Here is a 17,771-nt window from a genome sequence, read left to right on the forward strand (position 1 = left end):
TCTTGTTTCCTATTATTTATTATCCTTATCTTTACTGTCTTGCTGCTGTAACACTGTGAATTTCCCCACTGCAGGATGAATAAAGGACTATCTTATCTTATCTTATTAATATTTAATTATAGACTGTTATTATTCATAATAATTCATATATATTATATATAACACGTTTATATAAATTCGTTTTTAGTTGCAATTTAAAATAAATGCATTTCTTCAGTTCCTTATCTGCAGAAGAACCAGGGAGTGAGTTTACATTTAATGGCTTTCTTCAGGCAGTAGACAGAGAACTGACACATCAAGGAAATGGAGCTGAAAGGTATGGCTTCACTGAATATACATGTTTTTATTGACTTCAAAGCATATCAAGTTAGCTATGACAGAGTTTGAGTCAGTAAAAATAAATAAAATGATATCCCTCCATATTTTAGGGAATATTTCATTTGTTTTCAACCTTTGAAAATGTATATGTTCACCCCTATGTTTCTATGTACATTAGCCACTGTATAGAAGGCGACCTTGAAAATCCATAATCCCTGTTAATTCAAAACTTTGTCAATCCTTCAGTCCCTTTGCTGCATTGCCAAAACACCCTGTTTCATTCTCTTCAACCAAATCTACAAAGCGCATCACAGTTCAGACTCGTATGCCTGAAGCAGTGAAAACTCTTCTCTCCCTCAACTGTCCTTCCGGCAAATCTTCCTCTGACAGATCCTGGTTGTTTCCTCTTTGAATTAATCACAGCGAAGCCTCTCGGATCCTGTTTTCCTGTTTCACAAAGTGGAGTCTAAGGACGATGTAATGCGCTTCATTTGCAGCTGCAAGAAAAATCAATTAAATGTTCCTTCAGTTTGTTGTTAACTCAACGTTTTGATCCTTTGTTGTCAGGCTGAAACTCAGCTTGTTTCTCATTTAATCAGAAAAAAAATGTATTTTGTATTATCTGTTTATTATCATCTCTCATTCACATACAGTATCTCCCTCTCACGTCAAGAAAACAAGTATTCAACACCATCATTCTGCCCTTTTGCTGAGTTCATCGCACATCCGTAGCTCATTCAGTCAGGTGTGTTCGGCTCGATATGATCTCAACATTCACTGGATGTTTTGTGTGCGATGGATAGGTTGAGCTGGAAGTAATCAGATATAAGTCACAGAGGGACGTGTCCCCTCGCTGAAGTGCAGTCACCCTGGCAGCTACAATAACAGCCAGGAGGAGGCGCTTATCTCACATTGTGCAGGAGCATCGCTGAGGAAGTGAATCACAAAGCTCTGTGAATATGTCCCGTTATCAAAAAAACCCCAAAGTGTGTGTCTTTTATGATTTAGGGTGCCCTGACATCACTGTTTGCAGCGACCACATTACGAACGACAACGGAGACCAGGAGCTGGAAAACAGAAAAACATAATAAAAAGATGAAACCCAAAGATATGACACGGTTCATGCCATTGTCAGATCAGGCCTGGCAATTTGTCAAATAAACAAACTGAGCTGTTAAACAGACACGTGGAGTGCTGCTCGGTAAATCATCCTGACAATGATGAGAGCCACACTTTGTTTTATGGAGAGCAGGTCTGTTCCATTCACCCGCTGACATGTTTATATACAAGATGGATGGAGGCTTTCTGATTATGGAGGAGGAAACTATATTATTGGAGTATAATTACCATAATCTGGAAGGTGCATCTGCTGTGAGGAAGTGGAACCTCATGTTTTGTTGCTTACTGAGACTGAAAATGTGCTGCGTCGACAACAATTAGACCTGAAACTCATTGAACTCTGCTTCAAGTTTTCTTGTATTTATTTATTTAATTTCCTATATATATTCTGTATATACTATATATGAATATATGACAGTATATAGGACAGTTGGAAAGTTTTATATGTAAAAAAAAAAGAAAAAATCAGAGAATTGAAACTATGACCCAGAGTGACTGTAAGATGGTCCAGTAGGAGTCTCTTTTTTCTGAATCTTATAGAGAAACACCCCAGAATTAAACCTGTCTGTGATTTTTAGACAAAAAGATTTTGACAAGATATAAGAACACAAAGGTGTTTATTACTTCCTGTTTGTCTAGAAAAGTAAAAGTTTTATCTGATATAAAACTGAAATACAAACTGGTCCTCCAGAGCTGAGAAGACGCTGTGACACCTGCAGGGTGTGTCCTCTAGGGGGCGCAGCACTTAGACAAACACTGGATTAGCCTCCGGCCAATGGTGATGCTCAGGAGATTATTCAAACAGCATCTAAAATAAGCTCTCCACTCACTTCTTCACCCAGCGAGTGTAAGTGAGGCACACTTGGTGAGGACTTGAGCCGCCTGTCGCATGCCATGGCAGCGTTCTGCCGGATACTTCTCCTTCTATCTGGTAAGACGATTATTTACTTTATGGTGGAGCTCCAGTGATGAAACGCTGAGGCTTGGAAAGGTTATTTTAACAGCAGTGAGTTCAGTCAGGTAAGAGGGAGGGGAAGGACTTGTGTTTGCAGAGTGATTCAGTAAAAGTGTTCCTGGTGTTTGTTCTACAACATTTTGAGTCTGAACCTGACTTTCTGGTGTTCAGAGATGTGAGATGAGAGTTTAAAATCAATGATCTGGGTCCTTTCTGTTTTTACTGTTGTCCTGGGGCTCAGGCTGGAGACACTTAGAAGTAGAACTACATCCTCCAAAATGATCATAAAGTTGAATCAACAGCTCTTAGTATAACATTACAACCTCATGAAGGTACGTCTGCTGTGTTTTCATTTTTGCGAGGTTAACACAATCTAACCCAAGCATCATACTGCAAAGAGGACAGGCGTCTCTATTATTGTGTCCACCCCTGAACATCACACCGTATATATATATCGATAAGACACTGAACAATGGCTGGTTGCTGTATTTCCCTTTGCAGTGGCTGCAGCCTCCCAGAGGACCAAGCGAGGGTTGCTGGAGCTGGCGGGAGCCATCAAATGCAGCACGGGGAGGTCCGCCTTGGCCTACATGATGTACGGATGCTACTGTGGACTGGGGGGTCAAGGCTGGCCCAGAGACCGGGCAGACTGGTAATCACACTCTTCGTACATACACTCTACATTCAGCCTGACACTCCATACGACCCCGCCTATACATTATGTGATGCCAGAGATAGAATTCAGCCCTCCACTCCACACGCGTACACATGATTCCCCTCCACACCCGCCTCCATCCCGCTTGTGTACACACAGTTTCCGTCTCCCAATGAGTCGACTGAACCGCAAATGCTGTGCGACGGGATGGAAGGAGGCGGATGATGTCCAAATTCAGCAGACTCACATGCTCCAATGGGTGCTTCAAAATAGGTCCCGAGAATTCCACACCCAAATCCTAATTGCGGTTTTCCTCTTTTTTCCTCCTCCTCCTCCTCCGCCACAAGGCGTCGAAACCCCCTCAGACCAGTCAACGTCTAACTATCTGTTGTGAAAACCACGTCGCCGTGACGACCCACCTACCGCTTCCTTGACCCGGCCCTGCCTTTAGTAAACTGTCCATCTCTCTGCATGTAGGTGCTGCCACAGACACGACTGCTGTTATGGACTCGCAGAACGCTTCGGCTGCCAAACCAAAACACGCCAGTATCAGTGGACGTGTGAGGACAGGACAGCTGAGTGTGGTATTGTGATTTTAAGCTTTTCTATTTAATGCATGGATGGACAGGCCCAAAGTCTCAGGGCACCTACAAGACACCCAACCAGGAAGTACGACGGCGTACTGTAGGAGAAAAGTGAAATCTACTGTTAGCATCTAAGCCCAATTGATGACAATTTGGCCTCATATAAATAAAACCAACAATAACCACCTTAAGGACCTCAACGAGGTGTTGTCACACATATATTAATGAGAACTAAGCAGCTGTATGTAGAGGTGCTGGGGCCCACTGTCTCATAGTCTCCCCATGTACACTGTTGTAAGACTTCCACTGCTTTCCCTTTTTTTAAAGTGTTTGCACATGTGAATATGAGGCTTGGTTGTAACCCACCATGACGGGTAAACCTGCGAGTGAGACAGGCTGTGTGGGATCCACAAATATCCATGAAAACAGAAGGCAGGCGGCTAATTGGAGGGGAACGACCGGATGCTTTTAAAACGTATATTTACTGAAATGTTAAGCCCCCATAAACCACAGTCATTCCTGCACATAAATAGCAACGGACCTAATGAGGTTTGACCATTTAATTACCAAAAGGGGTGGAATGTTTATGATATTCTTTAAATAAATACGTGTAAAATGAATTAATAACAACTACGGTGCGGTTGCCAGATGTCATTTTCACAGAGTCTGAAGCAAATTAAGAGGCAAAAATGAATCCAGCTGGACTTGTTTGTGAGACTTTGAAAGTGACAGAAGAACTAATTAGATGTTAATGAGAAAAACTACCAAAAAAACATCCTCTTGTCACTGATAGAAGACCTGTGTTCTTCTTTGCAGATGATCTGAAGGACAAATGTGAAAAGCTGCTGTGCAAGTGCGACCGAAACGCTGCCAGATGTTTGAGAAAAGCACCTTTCATCCGGAAATATGCCCTCTGGCCAGATTTCCTCTGTGGGCACGATCACCCGATGTGTAATATTTACTGACGTGAGAAATGCATGTCTCGCGTGCCTTTTGTAAATATTGCAGTGATAATTGTAATGGCATATTTGGCTTTTATCGTGTTGTTGAATCAGGAAAGAACATGAGTAGTGGGAGGTAATAAAACAATGTTTTTACAGTCTTTTATACTGCTGTTTTAATAAAAATACCAAGCTACTATTAAAAGAGTTTGTGAAGAGTTTCTTCTCTCACACACACAGTAGATTCACACAATGAAACTTGAGTCGATCAGATAGCCGGTCCTCTAACAGTACTTTAGTTTATTTGAGAGCCCGCCTTATAACTCTGAAGTCGACTCCCTGCACTTTGGGTTTGTTTCTGGGGGATGTTTGGGGGGAAACGCTGTGAGGTTTCTATTCTAAACTCTGCCGTGAGACTCTCTTTCCGCCAAAAGCCACATATAAAATCTATCAGCTGCATTGTCAGGCTGCATTGTGGTATTTCGGCCAGCTGAAAACGTTCCTGGAAAATATGTGGGACAAGTCTTCCATTTTGTTCTTGGACAGACTGTTTGAAGTCTATAATACAGTTAGAGTCACTGAACAGCTGTTGAGCATTCACATGGACCTTTAAAGGCAGATTAGGACCACGTGTGATCTCATTGGCTGTTTGGTCTTTTCATCACAGCATTGTGGGATATCTTTACAGAGAAAATAGTGCCAATCAAACCAGGGACCTTTCTCATGTCTCTAGTATGTCTCCTCCAGCGTGTGATGGATTAATAGAGGCTGGAATAATCTCAACAAATGGATTCCTTTTTGTGTTCATTAGTCGTAGTTATCACCTCGTTACGCTCTGCTCTAACCCGGCACTCACAGCTGACATTTCACCTCGATAGAACTTGTGTTTGTATCATCCAACTCTAATCATGTGACATGATGTTCACAAACAGCAGCAGATGATTATATAAGGACAGGAATATAGGAATAAAGGAAGTCCAATATGTATAATGTGAAACCTGGTATTGGACTGTAGATGGAGCCATATTCTACTAAACTTGAAGCACAGGAACGAGGCATTTATGAGCCAACAAAGAGAGTTTTCACTCAATAACAATCCCTGATGATTTGGATTTGCACTAAACACATGTCATGCATCGTATCCTATAAGCTCTAATTGACTCTGGGGTTAACGTGCAGTAAATCACTCATTCTGTTCCCATGCATTTGGTTTTTGGGTTTGGTTTGGGAACCTCCTTCAGATTGAATTAGCGAAAGTCAAAACCTCCATTTCCCCTCTGACACCCACCAAACTATAGGCTATAATCACAGTAAACACAGTCCTCCCAGATGTCGCTGCTGGGCTGAACTCTTCCACTCCTGCAGCCTCGGCCCTCCGTTTCACACGGGAAACACAGCGTCTTTGTTGGGACGAGGGCAGCGCTCGAGGGTGGCCTGAAACGGGAGATGATGCCGTCCGCCGTGGTGGTGCAGTGTCCGAAGTCCAGGACTGGAAATAAGTATCTGGGTCATGGCCCACAAACACTTGCCCGATTGTGTCCAAACCTTCAGCGGGCTTGAGCTCTGAAGTGATGGAAGTCATTCGCCTCCAATCCAAGAGGATCTACCTCTAATCTGAAACATGTCATGCAATTAAGGCAACCAATTAAAGAGTCTGTCATGCATTTTTATTTACAGTATTTACATGAATGCATCATGTAAGAGAAAAATGCCCTTTCACTGAGTAGAGCAGCTGTTTGAGTTCACAAGATCAGAAAGTGAAAATAAGTGCTTCAGACTTTCAGTATTCTCATGTGATGGTGTAACAAAAATCTCACTGATTCCTATGTGTCATCGGTTTATACGGTTTCCTACCTGCTTTATTCAAATCACATGGTCTCAAGTCTGTTTTTTCATTATATTAAATTCATAAATGACTCTGTCTGTATCTGTAAGAATGCTTTGATGGGCTGCAGTCCATTTCCTGTGTGAATCACCATGACTTCAGAGTGTTACTGGCCACACAAACAAGGAAATCAATGCGTGTGCAGCCAACAGCAGATCTGGACCTGCTGCCAATATATATATCCAGACTCCTATTTTAGTCTCCTCTTTGTGTTTTTCTTTGACTCGGTTTTATTACTGGAAACATTACATAAGAAATAACAAAGAAAGTCAAAGGTGGAAAATGCTGGTATGAATGCTCAGGACTGAAGGTCTCGTCATATGGAGGTGTTTTAAAAGTATAATAATGTAACTGTATAAATATTCACTCTCCAAGTGTGCATGTATAATAATAATAATTTCCTGCTTTTGGTCATATGCCTGTACTGACTGTGCTGTAAATGCATCATACACACTTGGTTTACTCCGTTCATGTACTTATTTTCAGCCCAACCAGGATGTTTTTTCCTAAACCTCTTTAAGAAAAACTAACTGCAGCTTTTACCATTGCTTTGAAGCCTAAACAGCAACAACTACGACTGTTTCATAGTAACACAGTGTATGAATTAACTAATGATTATATATTATATTATAATATAAGACCTGTATTTAGTGCTGATATATAACATTGTTTTATACAGAATGATGACTTAAATGACTTTATATGAGCTGTTTAAACAAGGAAGCAGTCAGAGAAATATAGGAAATACAAACAGTGTCAAACATTCTGAATGTTGGAGAAGTGAAACTTTTGCTTGCAGTGACCCCATCTGGCCAGTTAGCTCCAGCTTTGGAAGTGTATGCTGCTTTGCTTAGGGCTGCACTTTTCCTGCATCGTGTTGTTTCCTAATTGGAAGGGCAGATCTGATGCTTCTTTCTTTCTTTTTTTTTAACTAGCTTGGAGAAGTCAGAGAGATTCAGTGAGGATGCAAACACCACACAGCCCCCCCCCCCCTCAAAAACAGGGAAGCAAAAGTTTGATCATTAAAACGCAAGGAATGCAGACACTTATTGTTGCTAAATCTGGTTTAAATAGCAGCTGTGAAACCCAAAGCTATTTAGAAAGGTGCAGATAATTGCTTCCCTAGGAGGAAATAATGTGACACACTCATTTTCCACGTATGTGTCATGTGCTTAAGTAGGTATATATTATGGTAAGCATTCTTTAGAGATGATTCTTCTCCAACTTAAGCTGTCTCTAGATCTGTTTGGCCAACAACTGAATAATAATATCTTGCGAAGGTTGATTTATTTTGAAATATTTGACCTTGTTTATTCTCTCACCATCTGTCAGTCAACTATGGAAAGCTGAATGGCAGCGAATCACTGAGATTTTCTTGCTATTCACAAGAAATGACAGGTTACCATGGAAATGAGCTGCTGGCACTGCAGCATGAGCTCACTAGATGTCAACCACGATAGCCTTGATGCATACAAATAATTTTTGGGCTCAGGTAAAAAAAAAAAAACTTTGCACCATTATTATGAATAAACTTCAGAACCAGCTGGTTTGTGTGCTAAACGCAGCATTTCATCTCACCGTGATGTCAAACGCTGACTAAGCTTGATGTGAAACTCCAGCAGCAGCAGCTTCCAGTTGTTTCCTTCCTATCGCCATGCATCAGTTCACAACGGGTCACTCCAACAGATGGGACGTGATGATATACGCTGCAGCGTGAACCAGAAATGAATCATTGATGCTGCAGCATGGAGCGTTACCCGGGAAACTAATCTGATTAGTGGCGGCTGAGTATGCATGATTCTAGTGAAATTACAACAATGTGATGTGAAAATGTGTTTTCAGGGGAAAACACCATTAAATCCTGATGGCTTGTTTCTGAATACAGGCTGTGTTTCCTCAGGGAGTTTTATTAATACATCTCTTAGACCTACTGTAAAATACAATTTTAAAAAATCAGGAACTTTTTACAATATGCGACTAAGATTATTATCTCATTATTTGTAAAAATGAATAGGTGAGGTCCACAGCGCCTCTGGTGGAGCTGCTGTTGCACCACAGCTGACTTCCTCTTTTTCTTTTTATTACTGTACTGCATGTATTTGATATGGAGGATATGTGTGATTGATAACAGGCCCCAAACAAATGCGTATGAACGTAAGTACATCAGCTGAAATGGGATTGCGACGGATTTTTCCACAGAAACAGAACAACATACAGCGAGATTAACAAACCTGCTGAACCAGTTGGAGTCACTTCCCAAAAAGGCACGGACGGGGTTCGAACCCGCGATCTTCGGTTTACGAGACCGACGCCTTACCACTTGGCCACCGCGCCTGCGCTGACCATGCCGTTACAATGGTTTTTATACTAACGCGTGTGTTACGCGCTATTGATCCGGGCTCAGAGGGCAGGAACTGTAGTCCTTTTAGCCGAGCCTCGCCTTCCTCACATAAACCTAATGAGCCGCTGTGATTATGCTATTCCTAGCAATGCATTTGTGTTATTTAGCCACAAGGTGGCGCTGTTATCCTCCACGTGTGGACAACATCCTTTGCAGATTTCTGCAAGCAGAGGTCTCTACTCTCCTCCTACTTCCAGTGTTAACAAAGACACACAAAGAAGGCGAGTGCTCTCTTTATAGTCTTAATTCTTTTGTTTATCAACTGACTGCTCAGTCGCTATAGCCAATTCACTCGACCTACATTTAATGTATATATAAAAAAACAACCAAGTAACGCTACCTACGTGTAATGAGTACACCCACAACAATACAAAAGTGTACAATGGGACAGACAGAGTAACCGTTGAGCAAGGAAAAGTCACTGCAGCATTGTGCTCAGCAAATTCCACAGCAGACGCGTTAATAGAATAGAAAATGTGCTAACTTGAGAATCTGGTCAAAAGTTCATGTAGGTGGGAACTCATGACAATCTCCCCATTAGGTTTGAACAACTACTAGGCTGATAGTGGACGGAAGGTCAAGGAGGTCACCGTGAGAAGCTTCTGTGTGACCTTAATATCCGAATGCTGTGCATTACCCTTAATATATCTGATTTCCGCATCAGCACTGAACAGATTGAGATTGAACCTGCATAGCTAATAACTCTGAGAACCAGTGGGCTACTTGTAATTCTTCTCTAAGCAATACAATATGCATGAAGCCAGACTGCAGCTTTTCACTGTCTCTCTTTTTAAAACATCAAAGATGAATGCTCGCCTGAGGGGATTTTTTTGGGGGGGGAAGGGGGGGGGGGGATCAGATATCCTAGAGGGTGTTTGAAAAATGAATAAGACTCAATCTATTGGGAATGAGTTAGCCGTGAAAATCACAGATGTGGAGTGTTCACCTTGACCCGCTTTTAGCAAGTGTCAGCTCCACAGACCAACAGAGAGGGCCTCTCTTGAATTAACCACATAGGTAGATTTAATTCAGAGCACCTTGAAATTTGACTTTTTTTTTTGTCTTGCTGTGCTTTATTGTTCCGTTTAGAGTTATGTTTATTGCATCCATTAGCGAGTGATGCTAATTTGCAGATATATGCTACAAGTCCTGAGGTTTTTGGGGAGAAATGTGAAAGCTGTAATCCTACAGGGAATGATTATTCTTTTCTCTGTTATTTAGGATGTAGGGTCTTCATGCCTTTAAGATGAAGAAAAAAGTAATCATCTTAAAGGCAAGTTCCGTGATAAAACAAGATAAGCATCGCTGAGCTAATCTTGAGTGATTTTAAATCGCTGGAGGTGCTTATAGTTTATTTATCCCACATTAAATTGATTATTTTAAAAGCTGTTTTTTGTTGTTGTCATAAACCCCTCCAACATAACAACCTTAGAGATACAATGTGCTCCAGTCAGAGATCACATGGATCTGGGGCTTTTTTGTTGTTGTTCATGTGGGGGAACACCAAGCAGCTCACTCCCTGAGAGAATAAGGAGTATTACTGTAGCAATCTATTTAATTATTTATCCGTCTATTGCTTTGAGAAATCATCTTATTTTGCTGTGCCTGTGCAGGAATACCCCTGTGCCCTGAATGAGAGAATATTTATTTATTATTGTTGAACAGACACTGTTTTCTACACAGTTTAATCTTTTCTCAAGAGTGAGACTACATTTATTTTATGTCTATTTATTTGATAACTGACCAGCAAAAATGATATGCTGCACTAAAATAGCGACCTTTATTTTCCTCTCAGCACGTTAGCCTCGTCACTTCGAGTGTCTTTATTGAGCTAATGAGGAAATTAACATGACTTTGCACGTGTTTCATAGCTCATAACATGACATCATCATCAGCGGAACTCGGAACGTGGCCAGCCCTGTGTGACGTCACCTCACCAGATAGTCCTCTAAATCCGATCACGAGACAGTTATGTACATTAATTTAAAAAAAGTAATAATTAGTTGCTGTAATCATTTACACTTCAGCCGTCGGCTAATTTAATTCAACGTCGACTTTTTTTTTAGCTGGTTAACGTTGCCTGGCAACCGTTCCTGGCTGAAATTTTCGGCACGAATCGTCGGCTTTCGTACATATTAAATAACATCGAGTTAGTTAGTCAACGTCAGAGGCTCCGGTAAGCGGATTTTCTTCAGTTTACCTTTGGACATGAGTGTTTTGACCCGTTTCCGGTCTTTGTGCTAGTGGCGTCATAACTAGCTAACGTTACGTAACAACTTTCGAGTTTAAAACGTTTACGCTCAAATTTTCTCTCGGCAAGAAAGCGAAAACGTTTACGGGTATTTCTCATATGTCTACGTATATTTTGTGTAGCTATAACCGAGGGTTGTGTATAGCTAGATAACGAGTTCTGCATTGTTAGCTAGCTACTACAGTAACGTTACAATAACCGTTAACGACCGTTACTCCTTTTAAACCACCTTACAACAGACGACCATTCCAACTACGACCATCGGAATTAAGTCGACTATTTTAAGATACTGTTTTTTTTAAGAAGAAGAAGAAGAAGAAGAAGAAGAAGAAGAAGAAGAAGAAGAAGAAACCGCACAACTTTAAAGAACCAAATGCTAAGATAATGCTAATGTTTAGCTAAAGGCTCATGCTAGCATGATTTTCACCTTGACATGTTTCTTTAAAATGTGAGGGTTAAACTATTTAAACTACTAATACTATTTATTTAAATAGTATTAGTAGTTTAAATTCTGTTCGAGGAAAATAATTTTCTGTATACAGTAGCCAACTATCTTAATTAAAAACAAGGATTACATTAAAACAAATGCATAAAAAACATTGTTATGATACTGATCATCCATCTGAATAACATATTGAGGCTAACTTATAGTTTCATATCATTGAAGTTATTTACAAGTTTCAAATAGTTCCTTCCTTTTGACATCTTGCTGTTTATTTTACTCCTGCTAATCTTTTGCAACTTGCTTAATTTGTCAAAATATAATGTTCAATATGAATTCAGCTGCATGTTTGTACAGAGCGCTGTCAAGTAATTAAAAAAAAATATGGAAGTAAAATGTGTTTAAATGCATCACAATCCAGACAAATGCAAGTGGCAGCCAAAACACCGTGGGTCTTAGCTGGTGCAGCGTGAGGAGAAAATTGGTCATTGTGAGAAGGGTATGCTGGATCTGACCCCGGCTACAAGCAGACATGCGAGTGTGAAATCCAGTTGAAAGGTAAGCAGCTGATAAAGCTACATAACAAAAGCAATATCATCTCTCCCCCTCTCACCAAAATGTCTTTTCATACATTTTTTTTCTCCCTTTCTTTGCGTTCATCTCCTCATTCACCGGTTTATTTCCACAGCTTCATACACCAGATACATGTAAGCTCATAAAATATCACTTTCTGACGCAGTTAACTGAAAAGCCTTTGGAGCTGAAATGTGCGGCGTCTAAAGAACTGATCCGATTTGACTCAGCATTGCTTAATTTATGTTTTTCTGATGCCCTAATGTGTACGTAGCAATTAGGTGCACATCACTCATGCCTGTTGGGTCTGTTACCATAGCTACAATACGATTGTGCAGACAATCATCTGGTCCTTGTTTCCTCCAATAGGGTCGCACGCCTGAAGCTGCAATATAAAGTAAAGATGCTCATCTTTCAGCAACACACTAGTAAGAATCAGAAACAGGTTTATGAGAATGAGAAAGTATTGCAGAGTGGCAGGCAGGGGACTGCGCCCAGTCATGGCGGACCACAGAAACAAGATCCGACGAGCCACACAGCAGGAGAGGAAGGTGAGAGCATCTACCATTTTGAAATTCAACTCCTCTTATTGTTCACTGAAAGAGTTTGGCGGAACAAACCACTGGCAGTAAACAAGATACGCCTTTGCATTCAGGCTTTGGACGCAATGACGAGGAACAAAAAGGAAGTGTCACTTTAAATGAAATGCATTAGTTGGATGAATGCAGCCAGGCAGTCTGCTTTTACTTATACATGTAGTCCGAGGCTGCTCAGGTCACATGTAGATTCAATGGGTGGAATCAAAGAATTCCAGTTGAGCGTTGCTGTAAAGGAGGGTTGTATTTGTTGTTTTTTTACCGTTACATATGGTGGAATAGCTGGAAATATGTGCGTGTTTTGAGTTTATCAGACTCTGCCATGAATGAATATACAAATTGGAAAGTAGTTGTACAGATGTGGCCTGAATCAAAGAGAGCTCCAAATTCCCTCAATCACAACATCTGAGGAAAAGATGTGTTCAGGGACAAATCGTGGAGGAGCTTTGAGACCATGCTTGTTGAAATCAAAGGCCTGAGAGCTGAAATAATTATTTTTTTGCAGGCTATCTGTATCCTTTTGAGAAAAATAAATGTGGTCAGTTAATCTGCGGCTTGGAGAAGGACAACAGCCAATGCAGCATGTTCAAGCTGCCCCCCTACTGGGCGGCCCATGAGCCTGTCGATATGGTGGTTTGATGTTGGATGGAAAATAAGAACCCCCCACAACAAACAGAGAGGGCTGGAACAGAGAGACTGGAACAGAGAAGAGAGGGTAGAAAGGGAAGAACCATCGACAGATGGACTCTGTTGTGATTAAAGATGGCGGCAGTCTTTACTGCAGACTACGAAGGACTATACTCGATCCATAGAAAAGCGGTGGGAGTAGTCTGCGATTCAACACAACAATACCAAGAACCACACAGTAAGGTAAACCAGCAGGTACGATGTCTGCTTTTGAAAACTACGGTTACCAGTAACTTCCCATTGTGTTGTGTATCGTTCTGTTATGTCTGTTATCGTTTTTCACGTCAGTGCCACACTGGTTTTGTTGTGTCCTCCCTCTCGTCAAAACCGAAGCACATCATTTGATTTGACCAGTGAATGTGCATCCCATGGCCAGACTACTGAAGACCCCGATAGACCAAACGCTTAAATGAATTTTTTTTTTGTCAAGCTAACAGATGTCTGACGACGTACTTTTACCATTTGGTACACGGTTACGGATGTATGTCTTTGTATTATATCGCCATAGGAAATATGGGCCATTTTAATCAGATTTTTTTCCCTTTCTTGTGCCGCTCTGCGAACTATAATATCCAGCAAAATAAACTCAAGTCTGAAAATTGCTCAATCCTCTGTGCCTAATCCACTCCAAGGCTTGTTAGTCATGATATATTCAGTCAGGACAAAGGACATCAGCAGGACTCCAGAATATATTTTCCGACAGACTTTTGATATTATTACTCTTTCATTTCAGGATTTAAAACAGACATTGAATAGCTTGAATGTGCCCGACACATTTTTATTAAATCCTTCTTATCTATAATAACTTGGTTAATCATATCAACGGTTTCTAGTGTCTCACTTTAGCCCATACGCCCTGTGTGTGTTTTCCTTTTAGTTTTGAGGGCTTTGAAGGATATCTTGTCTTGTTTGTTGTTTCTTTTGTTCTTCTTAACTTTTGTTCTTTGAAGACAGCCACTTTTGGAAAAAAAAAAATATTGAAATCTCTATTGTGTGCACTCAGAATGGGAGCATTCATTTACACATCTTAATGGGCTTTTGTTCATCAGAGAGTCTTCAACAGAGATAAGCCTATTTCAGCCAAGGCCTACTAGGGAGTCTAAATCCACACTGACAGGTGGAACAAAAGACAACTGAAAGGACTGAATTGGGAAACATGAAGTTGTCCTCTGGTAACACTTCAATGCAGCAGCATGTTTCAACATTCAACAGTATTTTAAAACATCTTTATGATTCCCAAAAAGAACCTGAAATAATTTGCACATATGAACATCTTTCTTTAGAGGCTATTATTAGAATAATTCTTAACAAACACCTTTGTATTTTTCTGTAATCATAAATTAATGTAACATCCCACACATTCACATAACTCTCATAAAATCATTTGAAATTCTGATTCAAAATGCTACTTGTACACGAGCTTATTTGATTTTATAAATATCCATGGCTGGTTCATGCAGTCAACGTCCTCTATTGTTCCTCTGTCTGCTGAGCAGCTCCACTGGGCCAGTTGCTGAAGGGCTTCTTGTTTGGAGTTGCTGGGGAAAGGAAAAGTATTCTCATTCACACTCCCCACCCAGCCATTTATAACTGTTCAAAGATTTAAATGTACAAACCCTCTGGTCACGACCTCCGACCTTACTGCAGTTTGTTGTGAAAATGTTTGTGAAGTTTGATTTTAAATGCCCTTAGAAGTCAAAGACAGTATAATTTAATATGGTCAAACAAAGAGAAAAAAAATGCTTCTCCTTCATTTCAGCTTCATAGTTCATCGAATGGATGAATGCACTGTTAAAGCTGTTATTATAATTCAAGTCTGTGCTGAAAAAGTTATATATAATATATCAAATGTATGTCTGTATGTATGTATAAGATCCACAACATCCTGTAACCTTCCCTCGATGGTTAATGATGAAAACGCCTGAATATTCTGAAGTTTTGACACCAAACAAAGACGTGGAGGCAGTTCATGAGTAGTTCAAGGTGATGCTTGGACTTCAGTAGATGCCTTCTAGGCCACAGGGGGGGAAAGCCTTGGAAGAGATAAAAGGTTACATATGAGTGGGCATAGACAACATGGACACACAGTCTGATATATTTGCATATTTGTCTGCTTTACTTGCGTATTAGTGATGTAACCTTGAACCTCTGGGTATGAGAAGTCTATCAACATCAGACTGCTCATGTTCAGGGCTGACTGATGTATAATCACATCAGGCCTTGTGAGCCGCGTGCGTTGTGAAGCTGTTTATACTCTGCGTTGTAGTTTCCAAAGTCCACTTCTTCTTTTGATTAACCGAGAAAACTAGCTGTCGGTGGAGGGGCTGATCTGAACACCCACACCAGCTGTCTGCAGCACCCATTCATTGGTTCGTTTCTCTGATTCCTCTTCATCATTACTGCCCTCGTTTTGATCACGCCAGGTTCTGACCGTCGTTTTGATGCTTAAAAAAGCACTGGCTGATAAATGAGCATTACTCTAGCTAGCAGAAAAGTGGGAATGGGCTTGAGAGGTGGCTCTGAAAACCTTAACTAGATATCAGATTTGCCTGCTAAACAAAACTGTCATGCAATTAAATCATCCTGGGTGTTGTTGGGGTTGATTATTTCCATAATTGTGTATGTTTTTCACTGCAATAGTATCTCACAATGTTGCAAAGGGGATATAAAAAAGAGCATTTTCATTCCATCGTGTTCAGAAAGCCCCTTTTGGGAAAACTGCTTCAGTCGACGGCACCGTGCTCAAATTATGAAGTAGACATTTAGAATTCATACAATAGTTCTCAATTCTGAAACTCTTCTTCTTCTTCTTCTTCTTCTTCTTCTTCTTCTTCAGGAACAAATGGATGGCAAAGACAAACTGTCATGGCGACGTTCTGCTTTGGCCAAGCCTTCTGTCACGGCGACGAGAGGCACGCTAGCATTACTGCAGCCCGATGTGTTGAATAGTGATGCAATGGGATCCTCAGTGAATGGATGTACGGCGGGAGGACGTGTACGGAAGACAATCAAACTCAAGGTAAAACATGTTCACTTGCATATTAATCAGCATCTTATCTGTCATCTTCATGTCGCATTAGAGGGCCATAATAACTTTGCAAAGATTCTTGGGTGGAAGAAATCGTATATCTTGTGTAAGAACGTTGAAATGCGATTGAAAATCACAACAATAATATAAATACAGTAGATTGTCAGAGAAAAAGATCGATGCTATAAAGAAGAGCGAGCATCAGGATGCTTAAATTGGTGCTGGCCAAAATCAATTTTGCCTCGAGGAAGCTGAAGTGTGTTGGGTCTTTTTCATCTTTTATCTTGCTGGCATAAATATTGTAAGCACTGTGTTCTCTGCACACTTTAACAGGCTTCTAGGTTTGAGCAGGTAATTCGGGTGATATGATGAGACAGAGTGTGAAATATACAGTCCTGCTGTTTTCTCGTGCTCCCAAATGGTTTGATGTAATTACCAAATCAAATGCGTTTATGTTTCTATGATGTCTCGCTAGCCTTTCATCTTCGACTCAGTAAAACCGCGTGAGTGCTCAGTGATTGCCTGCCTTGAAAGCATGAAAATGAACAACTGCCTTTTGTTTTATTGCTGCGCCGGGTCCATCCTTTAGACTTTGTCCTGTAAAGTTGAGCGATGACACGATCAAGTTGGAGTGAAACATGGTTGCATTGTTTAATCTGTTTAAAAGCATCTACTCGTTACAGCCGACGTATGAAGCCACATTAGTCAGAATAAAGATTTTAATTCTGCCTAATGGGGTAAAGTGGCATGTTAACGGCCCATTTCAGCCCACGTGACCAAAGTAACCAGTGAAGTCATCTGGTGCAAGTTCCAAGGTCGGAATGGAAACCTGCAAACACTTTTTGCTTTGAACACATTTGCAATAATGAAATAGCAAATGTGCACCTTATATTTCCTGAACGTCGTACTAGAAGCCGTGAGCAATCCTGATTATGGAAATGGTATGACTAATAGTAGAAAATCGTATTGTTTACAGCCTGTAAACAATATACACACAAGACTGATTATAGGCTACTTGTGACCCGTATTGAATGCTTACAGTGGGGTTGAGATTAATATGTTGAATGTATTTATGAACGAAACAGCCAATAAGCTTGCTCTTTTTCTGGGGAGTTAAAATGTTAAATATTCTTATAGTTATCACTTGAATGTCGAGCCATGTTTCAGCGGATTGTCGGCTTTGAAAGGCTCATTTTAAAGACATGAATTTGAATTGTTGAGAGAGAGAGAGAGGGAGCACATGTAGCAGAAGTGAGCCGTGTGCAGTGTGCGTAGTGAACGGGGGAGGCGCTGTGGAGCCTCTGCTCTGCTGTGTGAGAGCCTCAGCTCCGCACAG

At 40.7% G+C, this 17,771-nt stretch overlaps 1 protein-coding gene and 1 long non-coding RNA gene across 4 annotated transcripts; both read left to right on the plus strand.

Annotated features, from left to right (window-relative positions):
• Positions 1-222: 222 nt before the first annotated feature.
• Positions 223-4,752, plus strand: pla2g10 (phospholipase A2 group X). 3 transcript variants are annotated; one of them, XM_084037187.1, is made up of 5 exons: positions 264-316; positions 2,280-2,368; positions 2,894-3,044; positions 3,525-3,631; positions 4,448-4,751. In XM_084037187.1, exons 2-5 carry the CDS (start codon positions 2,332-2,334, stop codon positions 4,594-4,596), a joined length of 444 nt encoding a protein of 147 aa, XP_083893313.1. In that variant the 5' UTR covers positions 264-316; positions 2,280-2,331; the 3' UTR covers positions 4,597-4,751. The 3 variants fall into 3 exon arrangements, with proteins under 3 accessions (XP_083893314.1, XP_083893313.1, XP_083893312.1); XM_084037188.1 differs by lacking the exon at positions 2,280-2,368 and having other exon boundaries at positions 223-316; positions 4,448-4,752; XM_084037186.1 differs by lacking the exon at positions 264-316 and having other exon boundaries at positions 2,171-2,368.
• Positions 4,753-12,003: 7,251 nt separating this feature from the next.
• Positions 12,004-13,357, plus strand: LOC311031088. The gene is made up of 3 exons (XR_014599042.1): positions 12,004-12,109; positions 12,494-12,675; positions 13,226-13,357. It is a non-coding gene; the product is annotated as an uncharacterized lncRNA (long non-coding RNA).
• Positions 13,358-17,771: the final 4,414 nt, after the last annotated feature.

Source organism: Eutrigla gurnardus, assembly GCF_963514095.1.
Source record: "Eutrigla gurnardus genome assembly, chromosome: 20".
NCBI lineage: Eukaryota > Metazoa > Chordata > Actinopteri > Perciformes > Triglidae > Eutrigla > Eutrigla gurnardus.

Bases quoted from the DNA above. Each gene is read 5' to 3' on its own strand.
- pla2g10 (XM_084037187.1), top strand. From the start codon at position 2,332: ATGGCAGCGTTCTGCCGGATACTTCTCCTTCTATCTG. The intron at 3,045-3,524 runs GTAATCACACTC...CTCTGCATGTAG, and splicing joins CCCAGAGACCGGGCAGACTG to GTGCTGCCACAGACACGACT. The intron at 3,632-4,447 runs GTATTGTGATTT...TCTTCTTTGCAG, and splicing joins GGACAGGACAGCTGAGTGTG to ATGATCTGAAGGACAAATGT.